Consider the following 14,796-nt stretch of genomic DNA (forward strand, 5'->3'; position numbering starts at 1 on the left):
GATGGCTGGGGGACAGCTCTAAGTCCCCTCCATTGAGTGACAGACTTAAAAACCATTACACCAGCTGTATTTAAAATAAGATGTCAAACACTTGGTCCAAAAGCAGATTTATTAAGCTAAAAATAAAATTGCTATCTCATTTTTTTTCAGAGCAAAATTAATACTTCTTATATTTTTGATTGAGAAGTTAAAAATAGTGGGGAGAGAAGTGCACTGCCTACTTTTTTTAATCTATTGGGAAGTTTTATTAGGACAACTTTGACATGGAAAGGGCATGTGCTGCTTGTGTTTCCAGTGCTGTGCACTAACTTGGGATCATGAATGGCACTAAGATTTATAGGGGTGCCTCTGAAATTTACAGCCTTCTCCATGACCTGGCAGGGAAACCCTCTGAGGCTCCAAGGACTCCCTATTACATTGTACCTTGACTTGCTGATTTCCAATCAGTAAAAGAAACACACTTTCTCTTTTCATTTTCTTTCCTCTTGATAGCCTGTTATCCTCAAGCAGCCAGCTCAGCTGGGGTCTGACATCCCCTGAGCTGCAGTCAGGACTGTTCATGGTTGTGGCTTCATAATAACTAGGTTGGCCCCCAGGGGTTTTGTTGAAGACTAGGGGTTGTGAGGATCTGAATGATCTCCATGTCCCCTGCAAGGCCACCTGTCACACACTGCTTTAATTTTAGCACTCTAATACTGTCGCTAAACTGGGAAGCCCTGAGCATGTTTTCACATGGCTTTCACTGGGAAGCTCTCTTGAAGAACTCTTCCATATGCTGTTCAATCACTTTTATCAGCACTAAGATACCATGTGCACACTGTCTGGATGCTCAGTCAAATGGGCATTGAACTCCTCTATTCTGGCTCACAACACACAGAGCATTCACAGCTGGTCTTTGCTGGTTTAATCCCCAGAGCAGGCCAAAACCTCATGACTTTCCACTGGGAGGTTCAGGGTACTTCTCTTATTCCACCAGAGTTTGGTATTTTTTGTACCTATTCTACTTTTGTCCTAGATTTCGTCCCAACTACTGATCATGGTATCTGGGGGAGCACCATACCCCTTTTTCCTGAGGAGTTCAGGAATGTGTATGTACAGCAAGAAACATCCATTCTAACACCCCAAAACTGTGAGCAGGCAAAGACAAATTTCTTGAAATACAAAAGAGGTGCTCACTGGGTGTTCATCATGGAAGGCTCAATGAAGCTGAGTAATTGGGAAAAGTAAAATGTGGGTCATGCTAAGAAGCAGGGACAAAAGTCTTGCTGTGCTTGGACAGGGCCTGAAGTTGAAGAAGGTAAAGTATGGAGTCATCTCCAAAGCTCTCCATGACAGTGCCTTGTCTTCTTTTCACTTTCGCTTGGATTAAAGGAGTCCAGTGACAGGCAGAGGACACCTGTTTCCTATCATCAAATGGTAGGAAAGGGCACACAGCTCATGTACACACCCCCTTCTTTAAGCAGCAGCATATTTTATGGCATTCAATCTATTTAATAAAATCATCCAGTAATTCTGATTAATGCCTACCCAGAAGAGTTGCTGCTTACCATTAGATCCAAAGGCTAAGCAGCAATAATCCAATCATGGTAATCATAACCTACTACTTTGATCTTCAGATAAAAGAGCCTATAGAAGTGCAAAAGTGTTACATCACTGTTATTTGGACAACTTCAAAGTATGTTATATACACTAATGAAACCTCCCAACACGGTCTGATGAGAAGCACTAAAAGGCAAATGTTTGAACAGAGGAGTAGGAAAGGGGGGAGAAGATGAGTCCTCATACAATTAAAGGCAAAAGCAGTGAAAAGAAGTACCTGTAAACCATAGGTAGGTGTCAGACATGAAGAGGGGTCCACAAGGTAACAGCTGCAGCAGTCAAGAATATGGGGTGTTCTAGGAGGAATCTCCTGTCTCATTTCTTGAAGCTCTCAATAAGAAGCGCGATCTCAAGCTGCAAAGAGGTAAACAGAGGGAAGGAGCAGCTTTTCATCAAAGCAGTGCTTCCAAAGCCTTGATAAATAAATAAATAAATAAATAAACCACCAAATGGATCTTAGCAGGTGAAATAGGGGCAGCAGAAACACTGAGCATGTTTTCCCTTCACAGTTTGGGAGTTTTAATGTTAAAAGGTAGACACTCCTGCACACATAAAGCACTTCTAGAAGACACTGGCTGGGAAGAGAGACCAGACTCATTCCTCACTACATCTACAAAGGATACAACATGCCCTTGTAGAAAAAAGAAAGGCTCAAAAGTGAAAATAGAGAAAATGTAAGGTTGTGATGAGGGATTACACTTTAAATTAGAAATGAAGAAAGAGAAATGAAAGAGAATATTTGGGAATATTACTCAGAGTGAAAATCTTCCAGTGCAGAAAATGCTCTCCTCCCAGAAAATGTCTTGCTCTCATCAGACTGGAAGATCTGACAAGACAGCCAAATAACCAAAGGAAAAATAGCCAAGGCAACAGCATCCTGGAAGATGAACTAGGTTATTGTAACATTGCCTGAAAGTGTCAGAAATGGAGCTCTAAATTGTAAGCACATGTAGATGGCTAAAGAGGATCTTGGAAAAAAAGAACTGGTAGCATATAATACAAAATATATTAAATCTTTGAGGGATAAAGCCAGCTTTTTCATCAAGGGGACTTCAAAGAAGAGACTGAGGGAGAGAATATGAAATCTTGCAACACAGCAAAGGACATTAGCACAATGACCCATTGTTTAAAAAGAAGGATGAGTGCTGTTAAATTTGGGGCCACCTGAGGTTGAGGAAACTCCTGAGTAATGAATCTCCTGGGGCACTCTAGCAAGTGCTTCTGTCAAAATTTTAAGCTTGTCACCTTGTGAGTTTTTCTCAGGGAAGCAAACAAATGTTGCCAAAGTGAGAAAAATGTGAAGAGCCTTTTTTACAGTCAAATTTTTGCTCAAAGACACAACAAGAGCCATTTTTATTCTTTGCAGCCAAAGCTGGCAAGACTGCGGAAGAGGGATGACTCTGTCTTTCACAAGAGCTGCCAGGCAGCCCAAAGTGACCACGTGTTTTTCAGCAAATCTCCATCTAAACACTCATCCCTCAAACTACCCCGGTTTGCAACGTGGGGAGGCACCCTGTGCCTCTACTTAAGAGGATGACTGTGCATTTCTTTGGATCTATTTGTTCTGTCTTTCAAACACACTCTTATTCTTATTTAGGGTTCTACCTCATTCCTTTTCAGCAGCCAATTCTGACTGCTCAAAGATGATGGCTCCCTCAAGTGAAGGACATATCTCAGTTCTGCTCTGTAGGCATGTTTTTGTACCATGGATCCTGGTGAAGTTTAGGGAGGCTTGTTGCCCATGTCAGTCCATGCTTGCTTGTCATCTAGTGCTTCTACTACTCCACTTTGTTAGTTGAGCAGGTGAGTTGTGTTGGCTGCACATCAGCAGGCTGCATTTTGTGTCCATTGAGGACCACAGGAGGGCACAACCTGCAGACTGTTATTGAGTCCATACATTACCCCCTATGTAACTGGCCCCATTTGATGCTGCCTCTGTCTGCTGGGCTTCAATGTCTCAGAAAGGAGGAGTGGGCAAAGAAGCAGTTTAGAGGTAAGTTTCACCTGGCGACCAATGCTTGAGGCCACCCACCAGGTGGAGTTCATAAATGTGATTCATCCTCTTCTCCCACAGCTGGGAACTGAATTCAGGAGATCTACCTTAGATCCCATAAAGTAGCAGGGCTACCGGGGGAAAAACAAAACAAAACAATTAAATCACAAGCTCCTGCATCTTAGTCCTCTGCTTAGGTCATTAGGTGCTTCTTGCCTGTCAGAATGTTAAGTGAGTGTCTTGAAAACAGCACGTAGCTGCTCCATGTAGTCATGCTTATACTGAGCACTGCAGCAATCCAAGCTCCAGTGACTGGAGAACCACGAGTAGCATGATGCATTTCTGACTAAGTAGGAAAACTCATTTTAGAAAGAGGTCTTGCCCATTAAAGGGAAATTGAAGGGAAAATGCCAATATATTCTGCGAAAGAAGAAATCAAATGGCAGGAGATGGACCATATACTGCTGTCCAAAGCCATTAGTTTAGGCAAAAAGAAACAGTAGATAAACTGTGACTTATCATTGAAGCCTCACAGATATACATCCTCCCATTGAATCTGGGAGATTCTGCATATTTGGAGACAGTACATTCAGTTGCTGCAATATTTACACAGCATATGACCTCAAGACCCCTGCTGGGATTCTGCGATTCATATTGCTTCCTTCCAGCATGTTGGCTTTGGGCTTGCATGAGCTGGCTTGGTTCGCCTGAAAACACGAGCTCTCAAATTTATCCCTCTGGGTTTGCTTGTTTTTTGAAAAAAAATTAGAAAAAGAAAAGCAGGAGAGAGGCAGCATGGGACCACCAGTACCTGTGCACCCTCAGCTTTCTTGCCCTGTCCCAGTGGCTAATCTTATCCACAGGGAATTAAAATATGCAGCTGTTACCTCTGCAGAAACCTTGTGAGGCGTGCAGAAGAAGAGTTTTTTACTGCTGGGAGAGGTAGATGAGAATGTCAGTAGAAAACATTGCTATTTCTCTGTTTGTAAGGGCTCTCTTGAGACTCCAAGTTAAAACCCAGCACTGCAGCCCAGATTCCAGACCCTTCTGCCAGGAGGTAGGATTTGATAAGTAAATGCAAACTAATAATGGCAAGAAAATTAATAATGCAATGTGGATGGAGATACACACATTATAATCACTCAAATTCCATGACAAAGAGTTGGTAGCTCATTCAAAACTATCACTGGCATAGCAGAGTCTAAAAGAATAAGAGCTTTGCAGCATGTGCATGATGGATACACCTAGAGCTGTTCCCAGCCCCACATTCCCATTCTAAGGTTGTTCCTCTGTCTGCAACTATTCACAGACTTTTTAAGCAAATCCGGGGTTCATGTCAGGGGTGGAGATAAAATGGTGAGACCAATCATGGCAGATGGTCTGTGACACCCTGAAAAAGCAAGGCTCATTTGCATTGACTGAGTTTAATGTTGAAGAATTGTTTAAAATAAGAGCGAAACTGGAGCAAAATGTTTGCAACTAATCACTACCAAGTCAGCCTTCAGACAGAGCCATGAAATTATCTAGTCAGTATTAAAGTAGGAGAATAGTGCTGGAGATCAGAGGATCTGTGTGGGTAGAAGACCAAAAGTGAATTTGACCCACAATCAGCAGAACAAGCATGTAAGAGCTTTTCTTTCAGCAGTTTTACATAAATTCACTCAGTGACAAATATGTCAGTTGACTGAGTCTTTATTAGAATTGAATTTAACAGCAAATCTGGGAAATCCTCCCAAAGCAACTATGGCTTTAGAATCCCAGATTTGTGCTTCTAATTAAAACACTGTCAGTTTAGGTGTAATTCTCCATAAGATATGGATTTGGAGAGGGGGAAGGGAGAAGTGGGAGGGAACTGAGATGCTGCTTGAACAGCTTTTTAACGGGGTTTATTTTGTAGAGTTTTGGATGATCTTGTTAATGCCTTTTGAAAAAACGCATGATGCTCTTCTAATAAGATGGCAAAGCAGAGGCAAACTCCTGTCAGCTTTTCCTACCTTCCATAAGGGATAAGATCAAAGAGCAAATGTTTTGATCAAGGATTGCATTTTGTTTTAAGAAATAAGAGATTACAGCTGGATTATTTTTTTTTTTTTCTGTGAAGAATCCATTGATGCTGAGGCTAGAACACACCAAAAAAAAAACACTTAATGGGGATGAAGAAAACTTAGAATTCCTTTCTGTTTTCTACTGGCAAAATACAATTGTTTTTGCAAGGAAAGGTAAAAAAAAAGAAAAACAAAAAAGAAAAACTGAGAAAATAAATATTATTAATTTCAGCTTTGTCATCTACAGTTTTTCCATCAGACATATTAAATAGCACATTCCAGAACTATCTCTTAAATTATACTTGTGGTAGATAGGAGTTTAAAGTATTATAAAAGCTGAAAGAAAATAATCTGTAATGAGAAAGCAGAAACAAAATTATTTACCAGGTTTAAATGATAACTTTTAGCCTTTCAGAAATGAAACATGAAGTAATAGAAAAATGCAAAGCTGGATGGACCCAAACCAGTCATTTTCAGAATGCTACTTTAAGAGGACATTTGCAGCCATTATCTTTTCTTTCCAATTGAGAATATTAAGGTTTCATTTACAATTTCAGAATTTTCCATGGTGTTGTAGTTCTGGTTCCCAGCCAGCTGCAATTTTAAATAGATTGTGCACTGTGAACAATGAGAGCAGAGTATTTGCTTCTTAATCCTGCAAGGGAAATGTTGGAGAGGAGCACCCCATTCCTGTTACTGCTCCAGGGGGGCAGGCAGGACCCCAGGTCAGGGAGAGGAAGGGGCAGATTATTTTAGCCAGCACAGGAAGACCTAGAAGAAGAAACTAAGAGATCTTAATTTGAATTGTGTGAGAAAGAAGAGTGTAGGTACAAAAGGAATAATGCAGGTTGGAAAACACACACTCTAGCCTATCTAGATATTTCACCCGTTTCCACATCCCAGAATTAGCCATTCATTAATGCTTCTTTCACTGTTATGTTTGTTTATTTTATTCTAATTTTTTTTAGATACTGCTATTTGGAAGTATTTCTATGATAATGAATGTGAACAAATCCAGAGGTCAAATACACAAACCCAACCATCTGAACTTTAGCATATCTTTAAATAAAGCGGTGTGCTCCATCTCACCTTTGCTCTGCAGAGGACAAAGTCACTTCCTTTTCTCCACACAGCAGAGAGCTGATTGCCTTCATGTTATGCTTGGACAGATGCAGAGACATGTAAATTCTCAGTGCAAGAGGATTTAAGCCCCATACTGCCCATTAGTGAAGAGAGATTAACTTTGCTAGGGCTCAAGCTGCAAAACATTTGTTAGTGAAGTGTAAGGTCATTTTCTGTTATCTACTGTGGAGTGAGATTTTAAAATCCTCAAAGTAACTTAAAAGTACAAGGTATATCTACTCCTCCGTGGCTGCTTTTACTAGAGCATAAACATACCCTAGTCCCACTGGCTTTCAGACTTTTAGCTTCCAAGTGTTACAGTCACTTCTAGAATTGGGACATTATCTCCTAAACTACAGTCACTTTTGCAAATGTGTCCCGTGATGGCAGCACTGTGCCTCTCCCTCTTGGTCTACAGAAGCACAAGAACAAGATGGTAATGGAGATTGTCTTTCAACCAAGTGGTTCTGGTAGGCGGTGACAGGCAATGGCACAAAATGCAAATGGGCAATGTGGTTATCCAGAGAGATCCAGTGTGTCCTGTTCAGTGTATCCTCACTGCCATTGAGCTGTAGGGATGTCACATGGGATTGCATCTACTTGTGTGATGTTTCAATGAGACTTATTTTTTATTGTGTTGCACTGACCTCCAAGAGCCTTCGGCACCAGCCAACGCTCCCTTGACTCAGATGCTGCACAACCGTGGAGCAAAAGGCCCATGCCCTGTAGAGCCCATATGCTCAGTGTCTCCTCTGCTGTGTCTTTATGGCCATTCGGATTCACAGCTTTTAGCTCCAAGTCAATCTAGCAATGAGAGCAACATTAATTTTTATTTAGCAATGTCTGCAGCACAACATCACACATATGAAGCCCTAGCCACGCTAGCAGTCATAGCAGGCTGTTTGTCTACTTTCCTCCACTGTCTCTGAGAGCACCTCCTCATAGCATCCCATGTGATGAGAAGAAGTGACCAGAACCAGCAGAAACAGCACAGATGAGACTGGTAACTGATACAGACATACATCCTGTCTCATCTGTCTCCCATGGGAAAGAAATTACAGCCCTCTCCCCCTCTTTCCCCAGCTCTCCTTCTTACCTCCCAGTCTTCATACCCCATAGCTACATTTTCATGTTGTCTCTGCCAAGTGTGGAGCTGGAAAACATGAGCCATCTGCAGCTGACAGCAGGCAGCTCCTGTAGGATAAGCCAGTAATGAACAACACCAGGATGTCGAGGGTCTAGAGGCAGGAACCCAGCTCACTGCTGCTGAAGGGATTGAAACCAGTAGCAGAAATACCCCAGCTACATCAGGAAAGAAAAGCTGTATAATTTGCAGCTGGAGATGAATGTGATTATTTGCCATGCACATGGATTTTGCCAGCTCAAACTGGCCTTCATCAGCAGATTGTTGTATTTGACATGATCCGGTTACTTACATTTAATGCCTCAGTGACTCTTCTTAGCTCTTCCTTCCTTGAGCACACATTATCCAGACTAATTAAAGACAGGTATTTTTTTCCTTTTTCTATCAATCTGAAGACATATGAGCCGAATCCACAGCTGTCTCCCTCCCCAATCCTTCTCCAAATATGAACCAAAATGTAAAATAATTTCTGCTAACAGTTCTGTGTGCTGAGTATTCTCCCCAGATGGGAAGCATGGTGGCCACATTAATCTCACCAGAGGTTGGTTTTTGGGTATGTCTTTCTTGGAGGGTTAAATATACAGTAGAAGAGCAGTGCCCACCTGACTGCCTTTCTCACAGCTTCCGGTGCTCCCACAACAAACCTCTGATCCCCCTTTCTGGCTGGCATTGATGGGGAAGCATAAAAAGAAAGTAATCTGGGATGAGGGACTGGCTGTTCAGCCATGGTGATGCAGTTGCCAGTGAAGGAGGAGGTTTGCATGAGATCCTGCAGGGTGGGGTAACCAGAGTATGCTTATGGTTGGACACCATGTCTGAAATGATCTTATTTGTCATACATTTCTTGCTTTTTAAGACATAGATCATTAAGATAAGAGTTTGTGAACTCTTTATAATGTCACTTTGGAGATGGGTCATCTAGACTTTCTTGAAAGATCTTGAAAGATGGGTCCTTTGAAGTCATTCACTGAGCTTGGGTTTATGGTCAGATGAACCTTACAGCCCAGTTTCAGAAAAGCCTGTGGAAGAAGAAACTAAAAGGCAGGGCAGAGAATCTGCTCCCAAATGAGGCCCCAGTGCAGAGGAAAGCCCAACCATCTCTAACCATAGAAGTCCTTTCACTCACATCCATTAAATACACCACATTTCAGTCACTGTAATCCCTTGTAGTGACATTTCCTGCAGTTTCTCTTTGCCACTTTGGTGACAGCTGCTGTGACTCATCTCCAGGAGTGCAGAACTGGCAGCACATGTGGTAGGATGGGTCTTGTATCCACATCTGAAAATGGTTCCTCTCCTCTCTGCCCCGTGTGCTGTGGGTGTGGGAGCTCAGCCCTGTGCCTGCTTTCTGCTGGAAAGTGAGCTCAGAGGGGTTTGATTGAGAAGATTTCAGGGTGGGTTGTTCTAAATAGGGAGATGTTGTGTTGTCTGTGGGAGCAGCTCCCCTCACATCAGCCCTGTTTAAACCAGACTGGACCAATGGGAAGAGTGTAACCTAGACAAGTTGTGCAGCTGGTGGGCTGTGTGGGGTTAGTCTCTTTCCAGCTCTAATTTTAGTGATTAGCAAGAGGTGGTTTTTCCCTTGAGGGAAGGGTAGAGTTTGCAGGTTGGTTTATCAGGTTGTGTTAAACCACAGTAAACCACAGCAGCTGGACCCAAGGCTTAATGCCAATCCAGACACAGCCATGAGCTGGTTCAGTGCCCTCAGCTGGACTGGGATATCTCTGTTACCATCCCATAAACCATATTTCTGTGGAGTGACTGAGGTCAGCAGAAAGGCAGTGCTGAGACATGGTCCCCTATGGAGAAACAAATAGTGTTTCTCATGGACAGGTCCTCCCTAGTCAGACTGTCTGGCTTTATAAAATAGCATTGTGAGTTACCTTCTGTCTGGGACAGTGCTCTGCATCTAAAAAAGGAGTGTATAAATAATTTAGTCAGAATGCATGAATACTGACATCACTCTAAAATTATCTTCCACTTTAAAAAAAAAAAAAATTGAAAAGATTTTAATACAAAATGTGTGCCTGCTTGACTTATTTGCCACTATAGCTACGCAATGGTTACAGATAATTGGCTGTTTGATTGCAGAGAGTGCAAAACACCTAGATTTTAAGGCATTATGATGAACATCTTGTCTAACCATCTGGTGAATACAAAACAGAGAATGTCAGTAGGCGAATTATTCATTAAGGCTGTAGCTCCTCTCTGAGCTTCAATATGTTTTAGAGAAAAACACAGAGGTTTGTTTTTTAAACTTCGGGTGATGGAGGAGCTGACCTGGTGATACCAGCTGGTCTGTATATATCTGGTCTGGCTCCATGCTGGTGCTCCTTCCCACTGCAGGTACATGCCACAACACAGACCTTGCCAGAGCTGCTGTTCGGGTAGGCATTGCCCTGCCAGCTGAACTTTCCTCCTTGTTTTCCCCAGGACTTATTATTAATATTATTATATGTACTCTGAAAGGACCTGAAAATCAAATCAAATTCATTCTGTTTATGGCTGATTTCTTTTTTTTTTTTTTCACTGGGAATTTTTAATTGACACCTTGAAAGTGCATTGAGGACTGAGACAGACCTTTGGCTTCCCTGGAAATGGCTGGAGAACATGACTGGGTAAAGGATGGGCCTGCAAGAGTGGGCTGCACCTTTCAGACCTTCACACCCCTCATGTCTGACTCTCCCCTCTGTGTCCAGGTCTCTCTCCGGCCGCATAGTCGGTGGCGTCTGGTGGTTCTTCACCTTGATCATCATATCCTCCTACACAGCTAACCTGGCTGCCTTCCTCACTGTGGAAAGGATGGTTTCTCCCATCGAGAGTGCAGAGGACTTGGCCAAGCAGACAGAAATCGCCTATGGGACCCTGGAAGCTGGCTCCACTAAAGAATTTTTCAGGGTAAAAAGGAAACTTTAATGCAAACATTTTGATTAGCCTTTTGGGACAAGCCCTCCAGGCCCATCCTGTCTTATCCTTGGCTCAGGTCTGTTATTTTGTTCTTGCTTCCCCTTACCACATTGGGACCTGCTGAGCTTGTCCTTAGAGCAGCACAAGTCCATCTTATCCTGTGCTACTCAGAAGGCTGGTGGTGTCTCCAGCACATGTGATGTTCTGTGATTGTAAACACAAATACGGAATAACCGTGTGATCCCTACATTGCTGAGGAGTTACTCTCAGCAGCTCCAAAAGAAAACATCTCCTGATTTCCAGCTTGGGCTGCCCTTGGTTTGATCAGCAAAATCCCTTGCCATCCACAAATATCCTGCCCTTACTCTGTCAGGGTGCCAGGGTTGATCTGGGCCCTGGTGCAGAAATGATAGGAGGCTCATTAACATCCCATTATACCCTTTACCTTCATTGTCTCATCTGGTACGTGGAAGTGTGTTCAGCCCAAGCTGGAAATCCCAGCTAGCACCCAAACCTCTCTTAAAGCTTCTGTTGGGTTTCTGCTGTCCTACACAGCGATCCAAAATAGCAGTATTTGAGAAGATGTGGACATACATGAAGTCAGCTGAACCCTCCGTTTTTGTGAGGACAACTGAAGAGGGAATGATCCGGGTGAGGAAGTCGAAAGGGAAGTATGCCTACCTCTTGGAGTCCACCATGAATGAGTACATCGAGCAGCGGAAGCCCTGTGACACCATGAAGGTGGGAGGTAACTTGGACTCCAAAGGCTATGGCATTGCAACACCAAAGGGGTCTGCACTGAGGTAAGTAGCCTGGATTTGCTTTCTTTTGCCAAACCACCCAGCAAATCAATGTATGCCCACAGTTCAATCTCCATTGCCATGTTAATCACAAAATCTTGTGGCATGGAGGTCGGGGAGGTGGAGGGAAAGGGATATGAGAATTCAGTGTGATGTGCAGGGAGGTAAAATGCTCAGTTCCCACTGAGCAGCGATGGGAACATCCAATTATTCAAGCCCTGCATTTGGAACCTGGATCCTGGCTGATCCACTTGCTATGAATGTGTCTGCTGTGTTAGGTGATAGCAGGGGCTGCTGTGGTGTAACCATTGGTTTCACAGAGCGTTATCCGGAAGGGACGCTCATCCTGTGCCATGCAAACTGCACAGCTTGGCAGAGTGTGGTATTACCTTGGCCTGGATCCATGCTTGCAGAGGGAGTTCTCATGGGGAAAGCATTTCAGTGTTTCCTAAAATGAAATGCTATTTGGGAGGGGTGGGAAACCAGTTTAGAAAAAGCCCTGCAAAAGGTGTGCATTTTCATGCACTGAGTTAATTCAGATCCTGGCAAGCCCAAAGGGGCACAAAGCTTGCATTTCTGAGCCCTGACCTGCAGCTGTCACATGCCTTTGCCTGCTGTCATGTGAAATATTTTCAGAGATCTTCCTTTGAAAAGAAGAACCTTTTAAAAGTACAGAAGTAATCTGAGTCAGTAGCAGAGCTGGGGCCCTGCATACAGCCATACTCCTGGACAGCAGTTGGCCCCCGCGAAGTGCATCATGCAAACTGACCTGCTCACAGCAGCATTACCACAATCTACAAACTGAGATGGTGATCTGAGTCCTTTTGGCAGCAGCCAGGCAAATTCCTCACATTACAGTAATGAGGAATATGAACTGTAAAGTTTTAGTAGGACTAATAAGTTCTCAGAAGCTGTAGCTTTAAGTCAACTGATCAATGGTCCAACTCATTTAGTTTCTTATTAAACATATTTTGATCAAAATATTTTGACCAATATCATATGTGTGACCTTATGCTTTCTTGCTAACACAATCCAGTACAGAGACATTTAATTCATAGTTTCTGGATTAATAGAAAGCAGCTGAGCATTTCCTGATGCATTTGTCTGGTCACACAGCTCCCTGGTCACAGCCAGCCCAAAGAACTGAAGATGGATTGACAGGTAGTGGATGAAGCCCAAGGATTATTCACTACATTTATTAAGTCAGCTCAAATTGGATTCAGCACTTTCCATATCAGTGATTGCTGGACGTATCTTTAGAGAAGTCCATGAATGCAGGGCAGGTGGTCCAGAAGGCAATTGCTGCACCCTGTGTGGTTCAGGCTCTGAAATGACTTGGGACCCTCCAAATGACAGTGGATATACCCTCCAAGCTTTGAGATATTTTCTGTTGCACTCTCCCCAGTGTTTGTTTTCTGTCTTCCAAATATGCAAATTAGGATACAGGGCTGATTCTATTTCTTTATTTAAACATCAATCTTGTATCCTAATTTTGATACTATGAAAACAAACAAACAGGAACACCCTACCTGTCTTGTAATTGTTGGCATGGGAAGAAGCCATTTATCATACTTTTAAGAAAAATCAACCACAAAAAATAAAATTTCATCAGTCATTTTAATTTTGCAACTCCAAACATCCCTCTGCTAGGCATGATTCCAAAAAATTCCTAATATTTACTTTTGTTTCCTCTTTTTCATCCCCGGCTGCATGTAAAACAAAATTCTTATGGGCCTAATGGCAAAGAAGGAATGCTTGATTTTCCATCCGATGGTGTTTCTTTGGAACAGTTGCTGTTGGTTTTTGTCCCATTATGTTTGTTTTGTTCCTGTTGTTTTAATTGTTTTGATCCTAGTAGTTCCCTAGAGTCATCATGTAATGTCTTTTTTCCCCTTGGGGTCCTGCATGTGAGAGGTTGCCCTCAGCAAGTTGACAATCATGAGGCATCTCTGTAGCACTGTCAGCTTGTCTCTTTTTCAGGCTTCATCCTTACTCACTTCCATCCACAGGGCAAAAGTTCTGAGCCAGGTTTGGAGGTACATGTGAGCCAGGCCTATCTTAGATCAGGTGTGGTTTAGAAGCTGGGCTGTATTTTTATTTTTGCTGCGAACTGTCCCTTTTATAGCTCTACCAGTTTTCCTGCATTTAGGCTGTCTGATTAGGAAAGGATCCTAGAGAGATGCTAGATGAGGATTCACCATTGCTTTTCTTGCTTCTGTATGGGAACAATATGCAAGTATTGCATCCACAGATGGATGAAAACAAGGTTGACATTCCAAAAATAATATTACCTTGTTGTAGCAGGCGTAAACCTCCCTTCAAGGCCAGCAGTTCAGTCTATAGAGCTACCAAAAAACTTGCTGCTTCTTCCTAGGTGAATCTGGCTTTGAATATCTTTTGGTCTCCAGATGTTAAAATTCAGTTGCATTTAGACATGGCTGAGAAGGGCAATGATGGGAAGGCAGAAATTGCACCTTTCAACACCAGCTAGTTCACGGTGTGATCCTGCCTGACATGAGAGAGTTGTGCAGCTGCAAAACCCTTCCATTTACCCGGCAGGAGCTCTTCTCTACTGTTGGATGAGTGATCAAAATGAGGGCAAAAATTCAAATCACCCAAAACAGAGGAAAGAAAACCCAAGAAATCCCACGTGAACCTGGACTCAAATGGAAGGGAGGTTTCTGAGATGGAGGGCAAGTTCTTCAGAGCAGCCAGCCTGACTATGAGGATCCCTAAAATATGTCTGTTTTCCAAGAGTCTGTGAATAAGTACAAAATGTTCCCTGTTAAAAACCCACCTTAGTTCAGGACCCCAGACCTCTCAGTCTTTCATCAAAATACAGTAAAGATGAAGTACAACTTGTTCTGTGTACTCGCCATGGGCTGGAGATAGAGACAATTAACAGAAATGAAGCTTCCTAGGAAAGATAACAGACAAGGCTTAGCTCATGGTCCCAGAAATCATGTGGCTGATGTTGTGCTCAGGGAAACTCTAATGCATTTACTTTGTTAACACCTTGTACTCACATAGAAGCTACAATGTATTATGGCTCATTAGTTAACTAATCTTTTACAGATGGTTCAGAAATCAGAGTGCTAATTAACCTGTACTCTGTTTCAGAAGACAGAAATAATGATGATTTACTTAGTGTCAAATTCTTTCTGAAGCTACTCTCACATGCTTCCA

General features: G+C 42.7%; 1 protein-coding gene across 5 annotated transcripts in view; it reads left to right on the forward strand.

Annotated features, from left to right (window-relative positions):
- Positions 1-14,796, forward strand: part of GRIA1 (glutamate ionotropic receptor AMPA type subunit 1) — a 120,422-nt gene that overhangs the window by 90,408 nt on the left and 15,218 nt on the right. For all 5 annotated transcript variants that reach the window (XM_051631152.1, XM_051631151.1, XM_051631153.1 and 2 more), the window contains exons 12-13: positions 10,603-10,801; positions 11,366-11,613. In XM_051631152.1, the coding sequence (XP_051487112.1) occupies positions 10,603-10,801; positions 11,366-11,613 (447 nt within the window). The remainder of the gene's footprint in view (positions 1-10,602; positions 10,802-11,365; positions 11,614-14,796) is intronic.

This window comes from Apus apus, chromosome 13 (genome assembly GCF_020740795.1).
Source record: "Apus apus isolate bApuApu2 chromosome 13, bApuApu2.pri.cur, whole genome shotgun sequence".
Lineage (NCBI taxonomy): Eukaryota > Metazoa > Chordata > Aves > Apodiformes > Apodidae > Apus > Apus apus.